Source organism: Pholcus phalangioides, unplaced genomic scaffold, assembly GCF_987345545.1.
Source record: "Pholcus phalangioides strain wild (caught in Gottingen) unplaced genomic scaffold, Ppha-v1.0 ptg000011l_1, whole genome shotgun sequence".
In the NCBI taxonomy this organism is placed as follows: domain Eukaryota; kingdom Metazoa; phylum Arthropoda; class Arachnida; order Araneae; family Pholcidae; genus Pholcus; species Pholcus phalangioides.
Genome location: NW_028301604.1, coordinates 55,310,227 through 55,335,044, shown reverse-complemented (window position 1 = coordinate 55,335,044; position 24,818 = coordinate 55,310,227). Strand labels below are relative to the sequence as shown.

The following is a 24,818-nucleotide window of genomic DNA, read 5'->3' as shown; positions in this document are numbered from 1 at the left end:
GTTAACTTTATATACAAACACGCTGTGCTCAAGAAACAAATCTCAATATTGTTGCCCTGTCTTTCCTGATGCCAACAAAAAGAATTCCACATTTTTAAGTACAATATTCATTGAGATATCCGAATTTGAAAAATGGAGCAAAGTTGGGAAAAAACATCGTCAAATGCGAAAAACCATTTTACCCGTGTTTAACACAGTTTCTTCCCAAATTTCCTCCATTTTTTGAATTCAAATATCTCAGTGAATATGGCACTTAGAAACATGGAATTTTCTCTTTTTTTTGGGTATCAAGAGAGACAGGTAAACAACTTTCTAGTTGGGTTTGGGGCATAAGGAGACTGTATACAATGTTTTTCATTTTATTTTAATAACTATACAACACACCTTGAAACATGAATGACATATCTGAGTAATACACGATATTTGGAAACTTTATCTAACTGGACGCATCCTCTAAGATCAATGGTTAGCCAGGAAAACGCCATGACCCCTGTTTGCTATGCACCCTGTATAATATTACATTATATAATATTACATATATAATATTACATATATAACATTACATATATAACATTACATATATAATATTACATTATACAGGGTGTCCTATGAGTCATTATTAGGCCTTTATCGCATTAACCGTTTGTCGTAGAAGTACAGTTCTAACTTAAAAAATGCTCAAAATGTGTTCAAAATCAGTATGCACCAGTTGTGAGAGTGAAAATGCAGTGTCATAAAATTTAAAAAAAACCAAATTTTTATACGGCTCCCCGTGCTCTAACTTCCGATTAGAAAGTCTTGTCCGGTCTCTCCAACAAAAAAATCCATATTTCTAAGTGCAATATTCGCGGAGATATTTGAATTCAAAAATGGGAAAGGGGGAAAAGAACAACATAAACGAGGGAAAGAAGCATTATCCGTTAGTTTATGCAGACCTACCTCTTTCCCGACTTTTTTTTTCGAGTTTGGAATTCAAATATCTCAGCAAATATTCTACTCAAAAACATGGAATATTTTTGTGGGTCTCAAGAGAGACAGGGCAAGAACTTTCTAATTGGAAGCTAGGGGGAAAGGGGACCGTATAAAAATTTAGATTTTTTTATTTTATGACACTATATTTTCCCTCTTGAAACTGGTACAGAGTAGTTTCTGAACAAATTTTGAGCGTTTTTTAAAATAGAACCACACCTCTACAGCGAACGCTTGATACTATAAAGACCCAATGAGGACTTACAGGACACCCTGTGTACACTGCTACATGCGCCAAAACCTCGCTTATAACATACACGTCGGTTATAACATAAGCTTCTCAAATCACCAGTGGGGGTATGTTGTAAGCGAACTCGATGTACTTGTATTTGTGGTTTTTTTTTCTGTCATTACTATTTTCTACACGTCATTTTTCCACTCCGTCCACATTTTGTTAACGTGGCGTAAAATTCCTCAAGTTACATTAATTTCAGTTTTTGCCCGTCTGTAGGTCAGTTTTTTAATTCTTTTTTCCCTTTTCCATTTATTTATAACTCTGAATCTTCCCGCTTTTTTTTTGCTCGAAATCAAGTTTAATTTTTTGAACGGAACCAATGTTCGGGAAAAGGCGGCGCTGTCAACAAAAATTGTTTTGCGCAAGCGTTCTAATGATTTTTTCTAACGGACGACGGTGGGAGCATTGCCAAAGCACCGAAGAGAAGCAGAACAGCATCCCGAATCCAGAAGGATCGTATCCTCTCGCTTAAAGTCACGAGACAATGGCGGAGGATGAACAGAAACTCTCTGATAAAGAGGCGGGAGATCCAACTGCCGTGGTTCCCAAATCCAACGACGTTATTTGTCTCAAACCGAAAATGGGTCTTGTCAACGGCATCACTGTGATTGTAGGTAGCATCATAGGTTCCGGTATATTCGTCAGCCCCAAAGGAGTCCTAAAGGGAACCGGTAGCGTAGGTTTATCTTTAGTGGTATGGGTTAGTTCTGGAATCTTTTCCATGGTAGGAGCTTATTGCTACGCGGAACTTGGCTGCATGATAACCAAAACGGGAGCTGATTACGCATATATCATGGAATCCTTTGGTCCTTTTGTCGCCTTTTTGCGTTTGTGGGTAGAGTGTATGATAGTGCGGCCGTGCTCACAGGCGATCGTGGCCCTGACGTTCTCGTTCTACGTGCTCCGGCCCATTTTCCCTGACTGTGACCCACCGGATCCAGCCGTACGATTTCTGGCTTGCTTATGTATTTGTGAGTATAATTGCTTTATTCTCACCAATATCATGTTGCCGTAGCTTTATAAAATTTTTATCAACCAGTTGCTCATTTTGCGAAATTTCAAACTTTGGTAATTATCAACCAAAATTCATCAATGTGTTACTATACGGGATGCTTGCTTTCAATTTGTTCGTTGGTTATAATTTTTTCCTTTTTTAACATAAAATCAAAAATTTCTTTTCCATCATTTTGAGGTCTGTGCATAAAGTGGGTTCAGTTCATTATTTTTATGTTGACTTTAAATAAAGAGGGAGAAATGTTTTGAGAGAGAGCATTACAGTATCGTCTAGTTCTTCTTTTCTAATCAAATTTTTTTCTCCAAGTTCTTTAGCAACATACAAAGGAGAGATTTCATGTTTACAAATTAAGTCCTGATTTTGTTCACTGTTGAATTTATAAGAAATATAAGTAGAATTGTTCCTTTTCTTTCAGTTTTCTTATAAACAACAGCCAAAACTATAATTGATCCTCAGCTTAAAAAAATAATGAAAAAAATAAAGATCAACCAAATGAACAAAAAAAAACAAAACAGCTACCTCGTTGGGCATTTCGCCTGTGGCCTTGTATTTGTATTTGTATTATATGCGTTATTTCAAAAATGTATATTCCCCATAGGCTAAAAGTTGAATCCGAGTTTGACGTCATTAAACTAGTCTGATAGTCGCATTTACATTTCAGTTTCAAGCTATTAAAATATTTAGTTGTGTAATGAATACCTCTTATTTTTACACGTAACTAAAAGTTACACTTTAGCTGTTGCGTTTCATGAAGACGCAGCAGTTTGCTTCACTGGAAAGTAATAAATAAAAGATGAAGCATTTCGAGATACTTTATGATACCCACTCTTCTCCAATTAGAATTAGAAAGATTATTTATGGAAGCATCAAGTGAATTAAATGCTGTAGTGTCCTTTTTATGTCCCTCTCCATTTAACTTAATTTTTTTTGCTTCTTCAATTTATTAAAAGATCACAATTCTGCCTCAAAATTACTATCATTACAGTATATCATTTTTGTATGCTATACATGTTCGTTATTTTATCACTATTATAAAGTGTATGTTACTAAAGGTCATGCTTCACTTTATAATTTAAACGTATCAAATCCAAAAGCATTTTTATTTTATTTTAATGACTCCTTTATCATTCCAAGTACAGTATATTTACAGCCAAAATTCGGTAACCACCACCATAATTTAGCAGATTTTATGAAGTCGAGGTCTGGAAGCTACCACGAACGAAAACAAGTCGCGTGTATGTGCAAGACTACTAAGCGGGCTTGCGCATACACGCGACTTGTTTTCGGTTGTAGTAGCTTCCAGTGGTCACCAGCTCTGGGGATTTTCGTGTCCAACTGGGATTTTAAAGCGGACCTTTTTTTACAAGCATTGTGACTGTAGACATCAGATATATTTGAATTTTCAGTTTTCAATATCAAAGAAAATATACCACTCAAACAACAAATTGTTACCACTCACAAGAAACCACTCAGTCAAATTTATATTTGTCGCGTTAATTGGTGCATTGCAAAACCTAACTGATCTTAGTTACTGGTGAAAATTTTTATTTTGCACAAGGATTCATATTTATGCAAGAAAGATATTTCACGGAGTCCACGAATTTCAAATATTTCGATAAGTCAACATATATTTATTAAATATAGCCTTGAAATATATTTCTGAATTTTCAGAAACTGAGAATTGCAGTAAAAATTCTTGCCTACGTTATAAAGAAATTGTGTCCTGTCGAAAAGCTAAAAAGTTTTTACCGATGCAAAATTTCTTACTTCGTGTCCTAAATGATTCAATTTTTAAGAAAAAAAATCATGTACCAACCTCGAAGATATTCGATTTATAGGAAAATTATTGATCTTGAAAAAAAGATTGTTGTTTTCACAATGTCTCAGTGAATGTTGTTGACAAAAATATCAAACTGTTATTTTAGTTTGATTACATTTTCTTGAAGTCTTCTCTTGTGAAGTGGATCTTACAAGCATTTATTAAACTTTGTTTCAATTACAAGAAGCGGTTTAAAAGTTTAAAAGAAAATCAAACATTTTTGTCGCAAAAAAAACCTATCCCACTTTTTAAAACATTTAAAGAGATGCTTAATGCTAGGTGCTTCTTCCAGAAACCACCTTTACGTCTGAAATTACGTAGAATGATAAATTCGAAAAATTGAGCAGACTTGTGAGTCTTATTACGACGTTGCTTGAACACTCCCTCCTTTAGAATCGCATATTTTTAAAAGCTTTGATATAAACTTTTAGCAGCCAATAAATTTTTGGCAAGAGCTCCCGCATATCCGTCCAACGGTCGGTGCGAGTTGTCTGAATCAAATGAGTGTTACCAACATGCATTCGATCAAACATACAGAACTTCGGTCGTCAAAGCTTTCATTAGTAACGTCTCGTCTATTCCAGAGGATCATTCAACTATTGACCCATATTTGAGTGATATGACGTCAAAACATCATGCCGTAAACGGATGTGACGAAAATATGCTATCATTTACGAACATGACATTTGCCGGTGTAGCAAGCATTAAACACTCATAGTTGTGCAGAACAGTCGAAATTTCAGAAGAGAGATATAATATTAGATATGCATTTGTGAAACATAATGAACACGTATATTTAACAAACTAATTCTATTTTGCACTATATTATGATGCAATGAGTATAAAACTGTCTCTAGATACAACGCTTCTTTCACTGTAAAATAGCTATAGCTGCGCAAAAGTTACCTATTTGAAATGTATGGGAAATAATATTTACAACACCGTGAACACAAAGTTCATACATTTTGTATCTTGAACGTTTCAATGACAATTCGAACTATTGAAGCGATAGATTCTGTATAAGTGACAATTGAAAAAGCCTTATATATAACTGATTTCTTGAAAATAAACCAACTTCTGTTAGTTACAATTTGATCTTATAAATTTCATTACACTTTTTTTAAATCGGAGAGTTTTAAGCAAAAACTATTTAAAATTTCGATCAATTTTTCTTGATATTTTCTCCCGCAAGGTTCACTGAATGTACTCATTCATTGTGAGATCATTCAACTCACGTAACTAATGTTGAACGCGCGCCAAAAGAGGTCCTGAACTTTTAATCAGACAATTTAATATTGAACTGTTTCAAAACTTCTAATTTCACTCATTAATATATTTTATTCAGTTTAATAAATATGTACATTTTAAAGATAAATGAATTGGAATGGTTAATTTTTTCATCAGATTCGTATTCTAGCCACTCTTCCCTTGTGAAAGTTTTTCCGCTTTTCAGCTTGTTGTAACGCAACAATGTGTTGAACAATCAAACTTTTGTTGTTTATTACCTTTAGTTTTCGTCTGCCAACAGAATGAGTTTTATCACTGGAATATTGAGCTGATTAATAAATTTCAGTGTCTTGAAACGTAACATAATCCAAATCATAACATTGCATTGTATGAACGGGCCATGTTATAAACCGGCCATATGTTAAAAATCTATATTCATCTAATTATATTCAACTAAATTTTCATGCAAAGTTGTTGAAGAATGATCGTTACGGTTAAAAAAAGTGATTTACAGTTAGTTCTCGAATGCATGTACTAAATTTAGTGACGTGAGGTAGAAGCACCTCTTTTAACCCACATGAGTAGGAGTTTCGATATCGATTTGGGTACAGCTTTTCACTATTTTTGCGCCATTCAACCCACGCATAAGCTTTTATACGATTGACGTGACAAAACACGACACCGTACAGGTGACCTTTAACCTCAAAATTCGTCAAATGACGTGAGAACTACGTCATCGCATTGAAGCGATCGAAATTTTTCGCCGTCCAACTCTCTCTTTTCTTTGCACCGTATAAAGTTGAGTTCCTAAAATTTCTAGGTTTTTTTTTTCTTTTTTTTGGCGTGTTTTGCGCTGTCGTCATCCCTACCTTCATCTTCCCTTGCATTTAGACGGTCGCGGAACTTTTATCGATTCGCGATATAAGAATCGTCCTTGGCTGAAGGACGTAGGTCATCGGCTTTCTCATTTACTGCTTTCCTGAAAAGCGGCGCATATATATCACACCGTTCTCTTCCACGCCCCATTCATCTCCCTTCAGCGTTCTCTCTTTTAAGGAGTACAACAGAAATGGGAATTCTCGACCTTTTAAGAAAGAATTCCCCAATTATTTCCGTGTCTTCAGCCGATGATACGGATTTCAATTTTCTCTCATATTGGTGCTTCTTTCCATAGGCAGTAGTTTATTATAGAAAATTAAGGAAAAGTGGAACGCGTTCTATTAGATGGAAAAATTTGCACATTGATTGGTTTTTCATTCGTGATTTTATCTCTAAAAAGGCAACATTTAAGTTTCAAAGTATTTTTATGACTTCTAAGCACTATTGAAATTAAACATCATTTTTAAAACAAAGCAATCAAAGGCACGGTTTTTGCAGCCTGACAGTCGAGTGGTTAGGAAATCAGTCTCTGCCTGTGCAGGTCTAGGTTCGGGCATGGATGTCTACTAACGATAACAAATTTCCCGGACAGATGGTGCAGATCTCTTCGAATACGTGGGGATCATGTTTAAAAAATATTTTTAATGCACTGTCGCTCGTGTACGACAAAATTATATGCTTAGAATTTGCGGTTGTTATTTTTTAGAACGTTCCGATACAAAATCTCCAACCCTTAGACTACTAACGGGACATACAGGCTGTCTCAAACTGGTTGCACAGCAGATATCCCTGCGCAATCGTTCACTTTAGAAACTTACTTTCAATCGCAAAAAGTTTTTAAATAACGGGGTTACTTAAAATCTTAAAATTAGTTTGAGGGCCGTATAAATAAAAAAATTAAGAAATTAACTTTTTATATACTATCCTCGCGGCTCAAAAACCCAATTAGAAAGTTGTTGCCCAGTTTCTCCTGAGGCCAAAAAAAATGAAAAAATTCCACGTTTCCAAGTGATTTGTTTTTATTGTTTTGATTTGTGTTCGCTGAAATATTTGAATTCAAAATCGGACAAAAATTGGGAAAGAACGGCGTAAATTCACGGATAACACCTCTTTCCATCGTTTATACTATTCTTGTTCATTTTTCTAGTAAATGGGGGTAAAAAAATTAATTCGTAGTCACATGTTTAACTCAGGGATAGAATTAAAAAATGTGTTCATCTCAAACAAAATTTTCAAGAATTGATGAAGATAGGCATATATTTTTTCTCTTACATTTTTGAACAATAAATTTTATTACACCTTCTTTTCGGATATTTAAAAAATCCAAGTTTTATTGCCAAGAAGTTTTATCTGCAGTTCATTCTCGGGTTTACTACCATGTAGCTGACCATTTTAATACTACTTTACCACACGTTGACTTTGGACATATCGCTGTACAGCAATTTACTGCCGTTAACGAGTTGGGTTGGAAACGAAAGCGCCATCTATCGGTGGTCACCTCAAGATCATTAAGAAAAATATCTTGTTACCTATATTCTTCCCCTACACCCTTCAAGGTGGTAGACGAGCAACTTGCCACCACGCCACTGGAGTTCCCTACTGGTTTTTGGACCCACTACATACAATGCTAGTTCAAGAAAAGCTCGTTTGTAATTTTTATTAAACTCGATTAGATAGTAAACAATGTTTTTGTACTTTTTGAACGTTGATGAATTCGATAATTAAACATAAACTGAGTTATCCCTTCATTTTTAATATTTCATGCTGGAATAAGTATCATTTTGGACAGTTTTGTCAAATTTTACTGAGGTATTTAGAAATTTCAATCAAATTACAAGTCTTAAAAATATTTTCTGTGACAGGTTTGTTGACTTTTGTCAATTGTTGGGATGTCAAATGGGCAACTCGTGTTCAAGATCTTTTCACTTATGGAAAGCTAGCAGCTCTAGCTATTATCATCGGCACTGGATTTTATGCTCTCAGTTACGGTAAGTGTAAGAAATATTCTAGGTAGTACAGAGGTAGCTTAAAAACTATTTTAATTACAACTTGCTTCAAATTTTAGGCCATGCTAATAATTCTGAACTACAAAAATGATGAACATAAATTCTGGAAATGTTCATTAACTCGATCAAAATTCATCTTTTTTTCTTTTCTTTGCAGTCTTCCGCAATTTTTTTAAAACTATCTTATTTTAATGGCTCTATTTTTCATAGTTTGTAAAGATCAACTAGAGAATTCGAGTCGCATGGAACAGGAAAAAGTTCCGGTAGTAAACAAATCGGAACTCCTTCTATTTTTTTTCAAATTTTGGACTATTTCCAAACGCTGACGATGTTTGTTTGTCCCACTTGTCTAGTGCCATCTGTGCTCAGTTGTTCCAAGTAATTTGAGAAAAAAAATTGTTTTGCAGTTTTGAATAATGGGCGCCCATGGACCAAAAAGTGTGTCAGCTAATGGAGAGTATCCATTATGGGTGGTTTCAGTAATATGAATATGAATGCAAAATTAAACCTGAAATTAATATACTCAAAATCAAAAATTCAAACGATTCTTTTTGTTTCCTGTATCACTGGAAATCAGCTGTTTCCTGTATCAGCTGCGCACACTGGATTATTCTTTTTATTTTAGATCTGCAGTAAACGAGATTTATATACAGGGTGTCTTGTAAGTGTTAATACAGCCTTTATCGCATCAACCATCCGTCGTAGAGATATGATTCGGGTTTGAAAAATGCTCAACAGGAGTTCAAAAATTACCCTGTACCATTTTTGAGAGTGAAAATAGTGTGTAACAAAATAAAAAAATCTAAATTTTTATACGATCCCCTGTGCTCTAACCAATTAGAAAGGTTTTGTCCTGTCTCTCCTGATGCCAACAAAAAAATCCATGTTTCTAAATGCAATATTCATAAAGATATTCGAATCCGAAAAACGGAGGAAATTTGGGAAAGAACAGCTTTAAGGAGCGGGTAAAACGGTTTTTCCGCATTTAACAATGTTCTTTTAAAAATTTCCTCCGTTTTTCGAAGTCGAATATCTTGACAATATTGCACTTGCACTTAGAAACATGGAATTTTTTTGTTGGCATCAGAAGAGATAGGACAACAACTTTCTAATTGGAAGTTAGAGCACATGGAGACCATATTGAAATGTAGATTTTTTCATTTTGTGACACTGTATTCTTACTCTCAAAACTGGTACAGGGTAATTTTTAAACTCCTGTTGAGCATTTTTCAAACCCGAATCATATCTCTACGACGGACGTTTGATGAGATAAAGCCCGTCACTTACAGGACACCTTGTATGTAACGAGATAAACGCAATGGAACACACATAAAAGTTATGCATTCAATACATATATAGATACATTTCGATATGGTTAGATCCCAATTCTCCAATTTAGGCATAATGTATTTATATCGACATTCTGGATGGTCTCTGAATTTTCAGTACCGTTATGATTTGCCCATGTAAAACAGATTATGATGTGATAAAATGAACCAATTAATATATTTTAGTCATCTAGCAAAGAATATGAAAATCATGAAATTATATTTTTTGTTTAAAAGAAACGCGTATTTTGTGCTTGCAATAAAAATTTATTCATGAATTTTAGGAAATGTCGAACATTTCAACTTTGATGATTCCGAAACCGATATTACAAAGATAGCACTCTCTTTCTACTCTGGATTATTTGCATATAATGGTTGGTGAGTGTTTTTTAATCGTTGCATTTCGGTTTTAATTATTCTAATTATCCTCTATTTAAAATATACCGCGGATTATACATTTAGAAAAATCATCTGAATTTATTAGTGCAGATTATAGACCCTTGTATTTACCTACAGATAATTTTCCTGAGGTTGTAATAAAATTGCATTTTTTTTTAAACTTTTTTTCAAAGATAACAGATTTCTTACAAGGGGAAGGAGTATAAGATTCTTTTTTAAAAGTCATGACAAGCAGCCCCTTCTATTCCTTAAGATTTAATAAGTGGTGATATACAGATTATTGCAGGAATGTTAATCCCAAGATCTAACATAGATCTTGTCTTGTTTTGTGTAAATTCAAATTGAAAGGTTAGCAGTGTTTTTATTTCATATATTATGTTATGAACTGAAGCTTACGCATAGCGATATTTCGTTCAACAAAACTTTTCCCCTTAACCCATTAACTGCCAAAATTTTTTTTTGAAATTTTTGGCCGGATAAGTTATATATATGCACAAAAAGTTGTAAACGTAAAGCACGTAAAATTCCAAAATCCCCAAATGGGGATCGTGGCAGCTAATGGGTTAAATTAAAGAAATTTGCAGGTGCGGATAATACCATATTGGGATATATCCAGAAGCTATTCATACGTGGATAAAGCCGGGATTACAGTATAAAAGTTTGATAAAAGATCTTTTGCAAAACATGAAAAATGCAACCAATAAGCGTATCGGTTACATTCGAGTGAATGCACCCGGCAAGATTATTGGTTTAATTTTCGCACAAATTTTATAAAACAACTTTTATCAAACTTTTATAATGTAATCCCGGCCTTGGGCAACCATAATATTTTATGAGCATCTTTTTTCAGCCACCTCGTTGGGCATTTTGCCTGTTGTGGCCTTTGTTATTTGAACACGCCCCACAGGTTATTTTTGAAACAGTTATTTTTGAGCACGTATTTCATTCATAAGCCAGGATTACACTACAAAAGTTTTCAAAAAGTTCTTTTATAAAACTGAAAAATGTAACCAATAAGTTTATTGGTTGTTTTTTTCAAGTTTTGTAAAAAATCTTTCATCAAACTTTTATAGTCTAATCCCAACCATAGTCATGTAATAGAGATGATAGGCAACGTTAAATTTTGATAGGTTTTCGTCTCATTTTTCTCTCAATCATAAATCTCGTGTTAGTTTGCATTCAACCCATTTGCATCCGAAGCGAAACTTAACGGCAACTTCATTAACACTTTTGGAGGGTATACAGATAGTGAAAAATACCAATCATCATCGAAAGAACCGAAACTGGTGAGGAATTTAAAAATATATTGAAGGTGAATTTGAGGGAGTGAAATATAAAAATTATCGTTGTGCATCAGTTTTACAATCTCCTGAAAAATATCGTTATAGTGAGATTTATCGTAGTAAAGTATATCGTTGTGTCGAGAAGAGTTTAACATTAGACTATAGGCAATTCCAAACAAGATACGCAAAAAATATCGTTGTAGAGGGAGTTATCATTATATCGAGTATCGTTGTACCGAGGTTTCACTGTATATGCATTCAAAATGCTATCAGTAATCAGAAAGCTCAGCCACTTCGCATATCATCGTTGTCTAGTAGACATGAAATTCAAAACACCCCCCCCCCCAAAACTTTTTGAAATTTAATTGTATTTCATGCAAGAGTTGTTATACACGGCAATGAGACTATACCTTTTTTCTCTCGCAATATTACAGAATTCTAGGTATCAAAAGCTCAAAATCAGACTTTACGTGTACATAAGAGAAATCTTGCATTTTTCAAATAAAATTTTGGAGCTGATTTTGACTTTTTAATCAGTTTCCAAATAATTTAACAAAAAAATCGAATAAATTTGAGCATGTTCATATTTTATATCGTTTGTATATGCGAATGCTTAATTATTTTGAAACAGAGATTTCTATGAGTTTTTAAAGTAACGTTATCATTTCAAAAATTGAATAGAACGCGTTGCTTTACGAGAAAAAATATACAAAAACACGCAGAAAAATACTTGCAAGTATTTTTAATGTGCTTTTTTATGAGATTACTGTCTCGTGTGTGTGTGTTACGGTAAATGTGATTAATCCGGTTACTATGCATGATCGCCGACCATTTTCGTAAGTTTGGTAATTTTCTTTAAATTTATTACTTTTACCATCGATTATGCATAATACGCAAGTGTCGTTTAGAACACAAATCGTACTAAATTCATCAAATTTGCTGGTTATTATGCGTAATCGCCATTTCGTATTGGCAAATATGATAAATCGATCCCATTGCTGTGATAAGATTTATTTTTAAATGATCATACTTGTGAGCCAGTCTGAACCGGATATAATGAACTCTGATTTAACGAATGTTTCCTTAGGACGGGATTACACTATAAAAGTTGTAGGAAAGTTCTTTTACAAAACTTGAAAAATGCAACTAATAAGCGCATCGGTTACATTCGAGCGAATATGTGTGTAACCAATAGATCTTACTGGTTGCATTTTTCATGTTTTGCAAAAGAACTTTTATCAAACTTTTATAGTGTAATCCCGGCCTTACATCGTCGAAATAACTCCTTTTTTGACGAATTCTGAAGTCGGACCTCGATATAACAAAGTAGTTTCAGCAATTTTACAATTTTACCCCGATATAATGAACTCTCATTTAACAAATTTCACGATCGTACCCAGATAGCACGTATCATTTTATCAAATTTCATTGCTTATAATTTTTTCTAACATTTATCAAATTTACCAATGATGCTTGGGTATTATGCATAGTCGCCAGTAAAAGTGATGAGTTACCAAGATGGTTGATAATTATACAAAATAACCGATTTACCACATTTACCGCAACATGTACATGACGACTCGCGGGGTTCTTTTAATTTACACACTATCAAGAACCATTGAAGAAATAATAAAATGCAGTATAAAGGCGAAAAAGAAAGTTTCTATATTGTTCAGGAACCATGGTTACTGAAATCAACATTTCTGGAGTCGTTATTGAAGTTGAAGAGAAATACCCATCTTTTTCAAGCCGTTATTTTGACGATAATCGACATTTGTTGATCTACGCCAACGTTTTAATGTAGTCTAACGTTCGAGTCGGGAACTTTTTGATACATAATATGGTTAATAAAAGTTGGTGCAGATTTGTGTAGAAAACATGTAAATATAGACGTCTAATTACCGTATTTCTTGTATTTATCTTAGCATGGACGTAAGCACTGAAGGTAAAGGAAAGCATGGGGTGGAGGGCGAATTTAAATTTAATTGTTGTATCGAGAAATGCTGTTACCTTGTTAAGCTATGAAATTTCAAGTTTCAAACTTGGGTGTGGTTACTGGTTGTCAACAAACCAGATATGTGAAAGCATTAATCATTATTCCCGTCGACACTACGTGCAATGCCCTTTTCGCTTCATTCACAAACTTATTCTTCTAAAAAAAGATGTTTCCAAACTTATTCGGCCTACCCACCGGGAAATTTACATTATCTTATCCTGGCAAACACGTAGTTATTATATTTTGCTAATGACTTCTGGGATCTTCCTCAGTCAAGCTCATTATGTGAACATGTGGTTCCTGGCTCTTTCTGTTCGGTAAACTGAAACAAAATCAGGAACTAAAAAAACCTGTTTTAACCGTCCAACGTTAACTTAACCTGTGTCTTGAGTGCAAATGGTTCAAGAAATTTTCGGGTACGTTATAATTTTTTTGACGTGAATACGTCTTTTAAATCATCTGACGATACTGGATGCATTCGCAAAAAATTGCGTGACAAAGTCCTTAAAACGCTCGTGTCTCAGGAAGCAGGGCCGTAACTGGGTGCTTGGTCAGCCGGTGCGAGCACGCATTTTGGCGCCCCCTTGTAATGTTGAAAGGAAGGTTAAATGCGTAGTCAGAAGGGTGAAATTTGCGCGCCATCTGATCCATCGGCCGGGGGAGCAGACCCACCTGCTCCCCCTTAGTTCCAGCCCTGTCAGGAAGTATTCAGAATACACCAGTGTTTTGATGTCTGCAGGTAGATCTCGTTAATACAAAAAAATCCAATAATACTACTTTGGTTTCAATACCTCTTGGCCTCGGCACCAGGCTTGCGGGCCGCTTTCGTAATGAAATTGTTTTACGCTATATCTCGAGAGTTTCACAACGCAAATACAGGGTGATTCAGAAAAGATGGGAAAAACTTTAAGAGGTGGTAGTACACACAAAAACAAACAAAAAAAATAGAAATAAATTTAAAAATAATAATAAAAATTAAAATTGAATTAAAAAAATAAATTATTATTATTATAACTACTATTATTTTTCAAGGAAACAGTTATTTTCCGGATATTATGCTGAGGTGAGCTCGGAAAGATATGTCGCTTGATATCTCTGGCTGAGAAAGAAGCCATCTATATCTCACTATTATTTTTGTTTGTTTGTTTTTGTGTGTACCCCCCCGTCTTAAAGTTTTTCCCATCTTTTCTGAATCATCCTGTAGAAGCTAATGGAGTCGTCCAATAGGCATTTTAAAAATAAATCCAATGATACTGATCTGGTTTTATTACCTTTTTCGGGGAGGGGGTCGGGTTCGCGTAGGTCGGGGTATGATTTTTCATAGAAATACATATGATTATTAGTTAATTGGGACCGAAATTTGAGAAAAGTACCTATTTTACTCCTTCTTACTAGGGCCGGAAATAGGGGGGGGGGCTGGGAGGGCAACTGCCCCGGGCTGAAAAAATCCTAGTTACTGCCCTGCTTCTTACCATGGCTGTACTACTCTATGGTACTCAACTATGACTTGATAAAATTTAACTCGCATTGCGACTGCAATCGTCTCCGGTAGAGAAAAAAGAATATATTCTCTAAAATCTGTGCAAATCAAAGTCACGCGTTTAACCCTTTGAATGTTTTGATAACACCTTGGTCCATCGAAAAAAAATTGAATTATCATTAATGAACATCGCAATGAACGAAAATTTTAAGACTGGATATAACGTTGGACTTCAAGTATAAAATTTTGACCATCCTTGTAAAAAGGGAACATACTATAACATACTTATATACAAGCCTTTGGGATTTCACTTCTAAATTTTGGCAGTTTTATTTCTGTAGACTATCAAAAATTAGTTTCATCAAATATGATGTTCTGATAGAATAAAACAATTTTTCACTCAACTATGACTTAATAATCTTTACTATTTTAGTAATAATCCCGTTATTATGTTTGAATTTCATAAATGAGCATTTTGCGCAGAAAATCGCGTAACAGTGAAATCGTGCAACTCGGGGTAACGTGTCGGAGTATTACTGTATTTGCTGGAAAGGTTACTTATACAATATTCAAGACTCGCTGATAGAGTATTTTAGCAGATATACGTTTTTTGACGGAACTCTTTCTATCGAATCAAACGAAACATTAAATGTATGTTTCCCTGATGTTTCTCCATAAGGCTTTGTCCTTCGCGTACTAACTTTAGAATTGCAAAGTATCACGCTGTTTGTCAAACGCATAACTTTTGCAAACCCGTTGAAATTCGTTACAAATTAGTCAAAAAGTTAACAATTTTTTACTTTTTTTCACAAACAGAATAGTGAAATTGATGTGAGCTAGACGGTGAATATCCCAAGAAATGTGGTTACACGTATTATATTTTAAATCATTCGAAAATATTTTCAAATTTATTTCAAGTTTTCAATACATATTTCTATTTTCCAGGAATTACTTGAATTTCGTTATTGAAGAATTAAAAGATCCCCACAAGTTGGTATAACTTTTAACAATTTCAAAACTGATTTTTTATCTTTTACTGGGATATATACAGGGTGTTTCAATTAAAAAGTTGTTACCCTGTATCTCCTGAGGCCAACAGAAAAAAATTCCATGTCTCTAAGTGCAATATTTACCAAGATATTTGAATTCAAAAATCGGAGAAAAGTTATGAAAGATCAGCAAAAACTAACGGATAAAGCTTCTTTCCCTCATTTATGCTGTCTTTCCCAAACTTTTCTCTGATTTTTGAATTCGAATATCTTAGCGAATATTGCACTTAAAACTTGGATTTTTTTTGTTGTCCTCAAGATAGACAGGGCAATAAATTTCTAATTGGAAGTTAGAGGACCGTATAAAAATTTAGGTTTTTTTTTTATTTTGTTACACACTGTATTTTCACTCTTAAAAATGGTGCATTTTCAACATGCATTTTGAACATTTTTTTTGAATTGAAACTATACTTCTACGACGGACGGTTAATGCGATAAAGGCTGCATTAGCACTTACAGGACACCCTGTATATCCCGTTAGTATTGAAAGGGTTAAACTCATTCAAATTAATTTAAGTTGATTTTTGTGGTGTCAGATTGTCAGGATCGATTTATTAAATGAAAAAAAACTAATGTAGGAACTTTTTGACATCAGTGAAAAATTTTCAGTCGCATGTAAATGTTATTGAAAGTATAATATTTGCTATAGTGAATAACAAAGTAAAACCTCTTAAGGAAACCCTCCAATTTTTTTTTTTCTGTGAATCTCATACTTGAAATTGATGGCAGAAATTAATTGAATAAACGGCTTTCATCCTTTGGAGATAAAAACTATTTTCCCTTGAATACACTTAGACTTGGAAATTTTTAACCCTTCAACTACCGACGGTACTTTAAAGTACCACTAATTTTTCAACCCCCGTAACATCCCTTAATAGGTTGTTGGGTGTTTCTAATTTGATATATAAAGGCTGTATAACTACTTTACGATTTCCAGATGACAGCACAAGTGTGGGGCAACTACTACCCCTGCCAGAAAGTGTTCGTTCACCCACGAAAATACTAGCAATGCTATGTTTAAAACGCAAAAACAAAGAAAAGAAAATTCTTTTTTTCGAGTGAAAATTTTCGTTAAAAGATCAATCATTCTTAATTCGAAATAAATGAAAAAAATCATAAATTTATTAGAATTTGACCATGAAAACAAATTTATAAACTTGTAACACCTTAGAAAAAATGTTCGATCACCTCAGTTTTGAGGAACAAAGTGATCGATTATGGGATCTAAAATAAGAAATTTAATATTTTGTAACTCCACCTTTGGCCCGGATGACGGATTTCATCCTTTGGAGAATAGAAGCAATAAGTTGTCCGCAGTACGACGGAGAAATTTCTTTTCAGCAGTCTCTAATTGCTTGCTTCAGTTCCATGACGTTATTAGGCCTTTTGGAGTCTACCCTCTTCTTCAACTGGTACCAGACATTCTAGATTGGGCTTATATCTGGACTTCTGGCAGACCAATCCGTCGTTGAAATGTTCGCACTTCTTAGATCCCTATCAACATTTTTACTGCGACGGCAAGATACATTGTCGTCTTGAAACGTAAAGACAGTTGAATCCCCAAAACAATTGTCAACACTGGGAATCAAAAAGTTTTAATGTCCATGTAGACTTCTGAGTTGATTGTACGCTTCACGATGCTCAGTTCCCCTAATCCCTTAGCTGTCATGCAACTCCCCACGATAAACGAGCGACGAAATTTAGTTCTTTTATAAATGCACTCATCTTTAAACTTTTCTCCTGTTCCTCTCCAGACGAATTTATTGTAGCCATCTCCAGTCCCCAAGCTAATTCTTGACTCGTCACTGAAAATGAATATTCCAATCATTCACGCCCCAGTGGACGTGGTTTCTACACCATAGCAACGGAGACCTCTTCTTCTGCCAAGTTAAATTAGGTTTAGGTGTTGATTTGCAGCAAACGTTTGCGTACGGTACGGTTGCAGACACGGACGTTGTACTTCACCCACTCTGCATTCAGCTGTTTCGAGGTGGCACGGCGATTTTTCTTGGCAATTGCGATCAGTTTTCTATCATCTCCCTTTCTGGTACAGGGAGATGATCGAAAAGGGCGACCAGATCCAGACAAATTTTCTGCACCCCGCCAGCCCTCAGATATTTCATCCAAAGGCAGCACACCGTACTTTGAGCACAGCTGAAGATGCTGGCAACCTCCCTTTGAGAAACATCACCTTTCAACGTAGAAACTACCCGTTTTTAAAATCATTAGAAAGATGTCTTCTGGAAGCCATCTCTTACACTTCAGAAAAAATTGTGACGATAAAAACCCGTTTGGTTCACTTTTTATACATTGTTTGGTTCACTTTTTATACATTGTTTGGTTCACTTTTTATACATTGTTTGGTTCACTTTTTATACATTGTTTGGTTCACTTTTTATACATTGTTTGGTTCACTTTTTATACATTGTTTGGTTCACTTTTTATACATTGTTTGGTTCACTTTTTACATTGTCTGGCTACTTCATTTGCATAATTCGAGTCAACACATTTGTTTGAAGCAGTGATCGATCACCTTTCACAAAGTGGGTGTTACAAGTTTATAAATTGATTTTCATTGTCCGAATTGTAATAAATTTATGATTTTTTCTATTTATTCCGAATTCAGAATGATTGATTTTAACAAAAGTTTCCAATCGAAAAAAACATTTTTTTTTTTTTTTGTGTTTTAAACGTAGCATTGGTAGTGTTTTTCGTGGGTGAATGAACATTTCTTGAAAGGGGTAGTAGTTTTTAAATATATTAATTAATAAAATATTCAGTTATATGTTTCATCCCTGTAAAAGTGTTTACTGCATTCCATTTTTGTGTATTGCAGTAAAATACTGCTTTTACAAAATGTTCCCTATCAAATGTATAAAACAAACTATAGCTTTTTTTGTTGTGGCGAAATAAATAAATATTCATTATTATGTATTATTCAACATATTTAAATTGACATTTTTAATTTTTATTGTAAGCGTATAGTGCTGACGGAACTTTCAAGTGTACCAGGTTAATTAATTCGTTGTGTACCAAATAATTTTTGAAAAACATATTTTGTTTTTTTTTTGTTTTTGGGCTTCAATTAGAACTAAATTGAACTACCAAAAAAGTTTACATGATAAGTATTTGATTTTTTCATAATGTAGCAGTGAAAGGGTTAAATATAATAAACTCACAGTTTTTTTATGAGTGGAACTTTCGACTGATTTGATGTCAAGCTTAACACAATGTGTTTAATTTTCAGAAATCTTCCAAGAGCCATTTTCATTTCCTGTATTCTTTGTACGGTGGTCTATACTTTGACTATTGTAGCCTTCCACAGTACGTTGTCTGTGCAAGAGGTGCTAGGTGCAGAAGCGGTAGCTGTTGTAAGTCACTATCATTGTTACGTGAACTAAGCGATTTGTTTTCTTCTTCTCTGTGTTTTTTTTTTTTTTTTTGCTGATGGATTTGTTTCACATTATTAAAAGAAAATTACCCATAATCTTGAAATTCTGTTTTGTTAGACTTTTGCCGACCGACTATATGGATCATTTGCATGGGTGGTTCCTGTCTTCGTCGCTATGTCTACGTTTGGTGGGGTGAATGGAATTCTTTTTACCTCTTCCAGGTTTGTCTCAATACTTATATCATGCTTATACCAATCGAATTTATCTTTCCACAAGCTCAGTAAATTTAAATTGTGACAATAAAAAACACTGCCTGGCAGTAAAAGATTTTCTATTAAATGCAATCTTATATAGTTTCCAAATGTAATCTCATTTTGTGCTTCAAAATATTTTCATATACAGGGGGCATAGGTAACAGGGCGCACGGTATTTTACTGGCGAACAGTTAATCCTAGAGGCATACTTCCAATAGAAAAAGAATCCAAATAACGGGCAGTACTCAGATATGTCGTTCGTGTTGCAAGGGATGTGGTGTTGTGTAGTTATTAAAATAAAAATGCTAACTTTTTATACGAACACCCTGTGCTCAAAAACACAATTAAAAAGTTGTTGCCCTGTCTCTCTTTATTCCAACAAAAAAAAATCCACGTTTCTAAGTGCAATATTCACTGAGATATTTAAATTCGAAAAACGGAGGAAGTTGGGAAAAAACAGCGTTAAACACTGGTGAACCGTTTTATCCGCCTTTAAAGCTGTTTCCCCCTTCCCCCAACTTTCTTCCGCTTTTTGAATTCAAATATCTCAGCAAATATTGTACTTAGAAATGTGGAATTTTTGTTTGCTTGTATCAGGGGAGACAAGGCATCAATTTTGTAATTGGGTTCTTGAGCACAGGATGTCTGTATAAAAAGTTTATATTATTATTTTAATAATTACACACCCCATGCAACATGAATGACATAAATTAAGCTCGGTGAAATTTTATTTTAAAAAATTCTCCAGCTTTTACATGATCTATAGTTTTGTTTCGGTTTGTTCCCAAATAAAAGTTTGGCGGAGGGTCATTTTCTTATACGATATAATATCTTTCAGACTCTTTTACGCTGGTGCCGAACAAGGTCAGATGCCAGAAATTTTGAACATGATACAAGTATCACATTTGACTCCATCACCCGCTGTCATGTTTGTGGTGAGTAAATTTCAAATATTCAAAAATTAGTTAAAAACATGAATGCTGTATAAATCAAAATCAGTCAGAAATATATTTTTAATGTACGGGGTGATTATAAAAAAACTATCCCGACATATGGGCCCCTAACTATCATACCATTCACAGAAACTGAATGAAATTTTGGCATAAGGTATTTTGAGGTTTGCGCTCAAGAATGATATGGAAAACAACAGTGTCACTCTAACAGTTACTGTTACAGTGAGAAAATTTCGAAAATATCAAATGGCAACACCAAGTTTTTTGTATTGTAATGCGATCTCCATACTGAAAAACACTAAATAGTGTTGGAATGGCACCTGTAGCACGAAAATCCCCGGAGCTAGGCAAGGAAAAAGTAAAAAGGACTTTGCCATGCACCAGAGCATTAATGTTCGTTTCATTCGTCACACCGTTTCTTCGGCTGAGATCCCAGCCTGATTAGTCCTCCACAAGGTCATGTGGAAGCACAATAAAATGCTTTATTTTATGGTGCTTCTCTGTCCTTATTGGTTGTCCTCACTTTTAGCCTATCTACCGCCGGTGATTTTCGTGCTACAGGTGCCATTCCAACGCTATTTAGTGTTTTTCAGTATGGAGATCACATTCCAATACAAAAAACTTGGTGTTGCCATTTGATATTTTCGAAATTTTCTCACTGTAACCGTAACTGTTAGAGTGACACTGTTGTTTTCCATATCACTCTTGAGCGCATACATCAAAATACCTTATGCCAAAATTTCATCAGTTTCTGTGAATGGTATGATAGTTAGGGGCCTATATGTCGGGATAGTTTTTTTTATAATCACCCTGTATTTAATCAAACTTGTGTTTTTAAACTTTCAAAAAAAATGATAATTATCTCAGGAAAAAAACCCATAATTCTGGCAATAAATCTGTATTCAAGTCTACTTATGCCAAAGTTGGATATATTTCTTCAATCATTAAAACAAAATTAATCCAAAAATATAGCACATGAAAAATTCATAAGTTAAATTTTTAAAAAAGTTGCAATATGATTTTATCTAAATTAGCTTTATATTGTATAGTTTCTCATTTTATAGCTGTTAGATTTACCGTAGAAGTAATAGTTTGCAGCTCATGAAAGGCTCTTGCTCGATGATAGCCGATACTGTTGTACATCTTAAAAAAGCATTTTCACCACATTATTTATCTGTGGCATGTGAATTTTGTTTTTGTACTTTCCAAAATTTCTCTAATCATAATTAACACTTTATTTTGCAGGCTCTCTTGTCGCTACTGTATCTTTGTTCTAGTGATATTTATGCTCTTATCAACTATGTTGGATTCGCGACGTGGCTAGCCATCGGATTAGCTGTTGCCTGCCTTCCATATCTACGCTGGGCGCAGCCTTCGCTTCCTAGACCTATTAAAGTATATAAGCTTGGAAGTTATACCGATTATATATTTATTACTTGAACAAGAATGTGTATATTCTTATTTAAAGAGTTTTATATATGAAACAATTCCTCGTGATAATAATAGCCATCGACCAATTTAAAAAAAAAGGAAGAAAATGGCGTTAAATTCCAACACTGAAATTTTCAAATTTCAAAAATTATAATAAAAAAATTCGTTTCCTGGGGGAAGGGAGAGTGTGGTCTTCATTTTTTTTTCTCAACTTACAATTAACCTATATTAGTGAATGAATACAAAAGATACACTATATAGTCAGTTATATACACTGTATAGCGTACACACAGTTGATTTCTTGACGATATAAATAATTGTTCACACCATCAAGAAATCAACTGTGTGTTCTCTTTTGTGGATAATTAAAAAAATCGTAGAAATGTATTTTAATTCAAAATATTTGATTTCAGGTAAACTTGTTCTTCCCTATCATATACATATTGGCATCGATATTTATAACAATAGTTCCGATGATAGCTGACCCCGTTGGAACAGGTATTGTTCTTTTTGCCTTTTTACTTATCTACAATTTTTCAACATGGATCGTCGTGTTTACATTTTCTATGCATGGATACTCGAAATCGAAATGCTAGTGATGCTTTATACACGATATACTCAATTTGAATTTGCTGAAACAATGATTTTTTTTTATATTTTTATAGCAAATTTCGTTTTCTTCTGTGCTTAAATTCAGCATCGTTCCAATTATAGTTTTATTTTTCAGGGTTCGGTGCTCTCATTATAGCTACAGGGGTCCCAGTGTATTTTCTGTTCATTTATTGGGAAAACAAACCCACTTGTATAAAGAATTTCATCAGTAAGACTTTAAAATACTATAGTCAATAAAAGTGATTAGTATTTTTTAAGTTAATTTTTATTTGACCGTATGTTTTATGTCGAAGGAAAGGTTAAAATCATAGTTGATTTTAATTTTGCTTCTAGGTTCATCCACGCGTGGTTTGCAGAAAATTTTGGTAGTTGTTGCTGCAGAAAAAGAAGAAAAAGTTTGAAAGAAGGCTTCCAAGGGTTTATATATGTCTTTTTGGCACTGGGTGCTTAGCATTGAATGGCTCTCACTCTTATGAGATAAATATTTCTTTTCCTAAATGTCTGGAATTTATCATATTGTTGTATTGTGTAACACGTGTTGTATATCGTCTTTCAGTCAATCGTATATACGCTGCATCGGCGTTAATGTTGTCCTCTTTCTCTGTTGACTGTGTTTTTTTGCAGAGTTCTGATCTTGCCTGATGATATTGTGCCATCGAGGAGAATTTATAAAATTAATTTTACTGCGAGACAAAAAAAGGGATTTGTTGTAAGTACATAATAAATTTCGGTTGAGAACGTTCATAATCTCTGGTGTTGTTATAATTCCCATGAGAGCGAAGTACTCAAAATCAATCGTGGTGAGTTATTATATTAGTAATTGTGAAACCGTTTGAATCATTGTTCCATGCACATTTTTGACTTTTTCGCACATAGCATACATTGGTGGACATTAAGGCTTTGTTTCAAGGAGACACGTTTCTAATCTTGGGAACAGACTACTGGGATATTTTTCTTATTGAAGGTTCCACCGTGGAAAAACTTTATTTAATCGGTTTCATAAGCAAATATAAAGCTTCGCAAATGGCTGCTTGAATGAGTGTGCAACTTGCTACTACGTGGTGCAATATGACTGATGATATCGAAAATAAAATGTTAAATTATTCGATGTGCATTTGCTCTAGCGACATAGTACAAGTTATTTTGAAATGTGCAGCATAGTTCTAAGCCTAAGCATAAAAGTATGTATAAATGTCTGAGTGTTTGAATGTCATGTGTACATTATAAAAGAAAAACGATGCTCGCTATGTATTATTATTTTTTCTCCAACACTTTATTCATTGCTGGCAGCAGAATATCTCAACAAAAGAACAAAATTTTTATTTTAATACGGGTCCAATACCCAGTCACTGGGATGCAAAAGTATTCCAACAGTTATTTGCATTTCGCAATGCAATACGAAATCTGAAATTTTACGCTGTCAATGTTGATTGGGTACTGCAAAAATTTTCGAGAAATATTTATGTTTTTTGCGAATACTTGTTTTTTTTATTTTAAAAACGTCAAAATATTGTTAGTGGACAAGGTATATTTTTTCATTTTCAAGATTTTAGGTATTTTACCGAGCTGTCGAGGGTATGTTTATTAAATATAGTCTTTTGCCATGATTGAACCTCGACATGCTTTAGTTTTTACTAAGATATTTATTTTTCTAATAGAAATAAAATGGAAAAGCAGTATAAAAAATTATTTTTGTGATGGGAATTCGTAAATGTTATTACACATAAAAATTATAATCGACTTCTCCCTAGTTAAAAAAAATTAACAATTTGATAGAGCGATATTTATAGAATGTACACATCCATAAGACTTTGTGTTCTATTGATACTGAGATAGATATTATTATTCCTAATCATTACTGTACGTTTTGTGATGGTGAAAAGATAGTTAAAAGTGGTCACAGAAAAGTATATTTTCCATCAGTTTTGCTGTTTTATTGTTATAGTTGTTTTTCTTTATCCCATTCCCACATTGTTATGGAAAATCATATCAACAGATTCCTTACCCGAGAGGATTTATAAAGAAATCGATACAATTTCTTCGATGATGAAATTGATTCTAAAAAGTTAATACGTTCTTCCTGAAACAGTAAAGCCACATTTGATGTTGCGAAAATTGATGAAAATATATTCAGAATTTTTATTCAGATGTCCATGTTGATGTTGAAATGTGGTCTTTCATAGACTAACATGTACTCTGTCTCAGTGTAATAAATATTGCGGATGCAGCTCGTGTTCAATGACTATACTTTATTTTTAATGATAATCAAGCCATGGATATGTTTTGCCATTTACACAAAACTACGACCTTGTTGGAAACGGTCTTCTTTTGTTAAACCCGAATAAGAATAGTTGCACATGGTTTTTCGAAACTAATCCATATATGAGTGTTTATACAAATTTTTAATCATTGCATCTAAGAACTGTCGGAA

The 24,818-nt window shown here is 33.9% G+C and overlaps 1 protein-coding gene across 1 annotated transcript; it reads left to right on the top strand.

Moving 5' to 3' along the window:
* The first annotated feature begins 1,671 nt into the window (after positions 1-1,671).
* Positions 1,672-24,621, top strand: LOC149080590 (large neutral amino acids transporter small subunit 2-like). Its single transcript, XM_089239728.1, has 11 exons — positions 1,672-2,235; positions 8,067-8,192; positions 9,823-9,916; positions 15,642-15,686; positions 18,993-19,116; positions 19,255-19,358; positions 20,230-20,326; positions 21,590-21,739; positions 22,189-22,273; positions 22,503-22,595; positions 22,721-24,621. The coding sequence occupies exons 1-11, from the start codon at positions 1,749-1,751 to the stop codon at positions 22,786-22,788; spliced, it is 1,473 nt and encodes a 490-aa protein (XP_089095854.1). The 5' UTR covers positions 1,672-1,748; the 3' UTR covers positions 22,789-24,621.
* Positions 24,622-24,818: the final 197 nt, after the last annotated feature.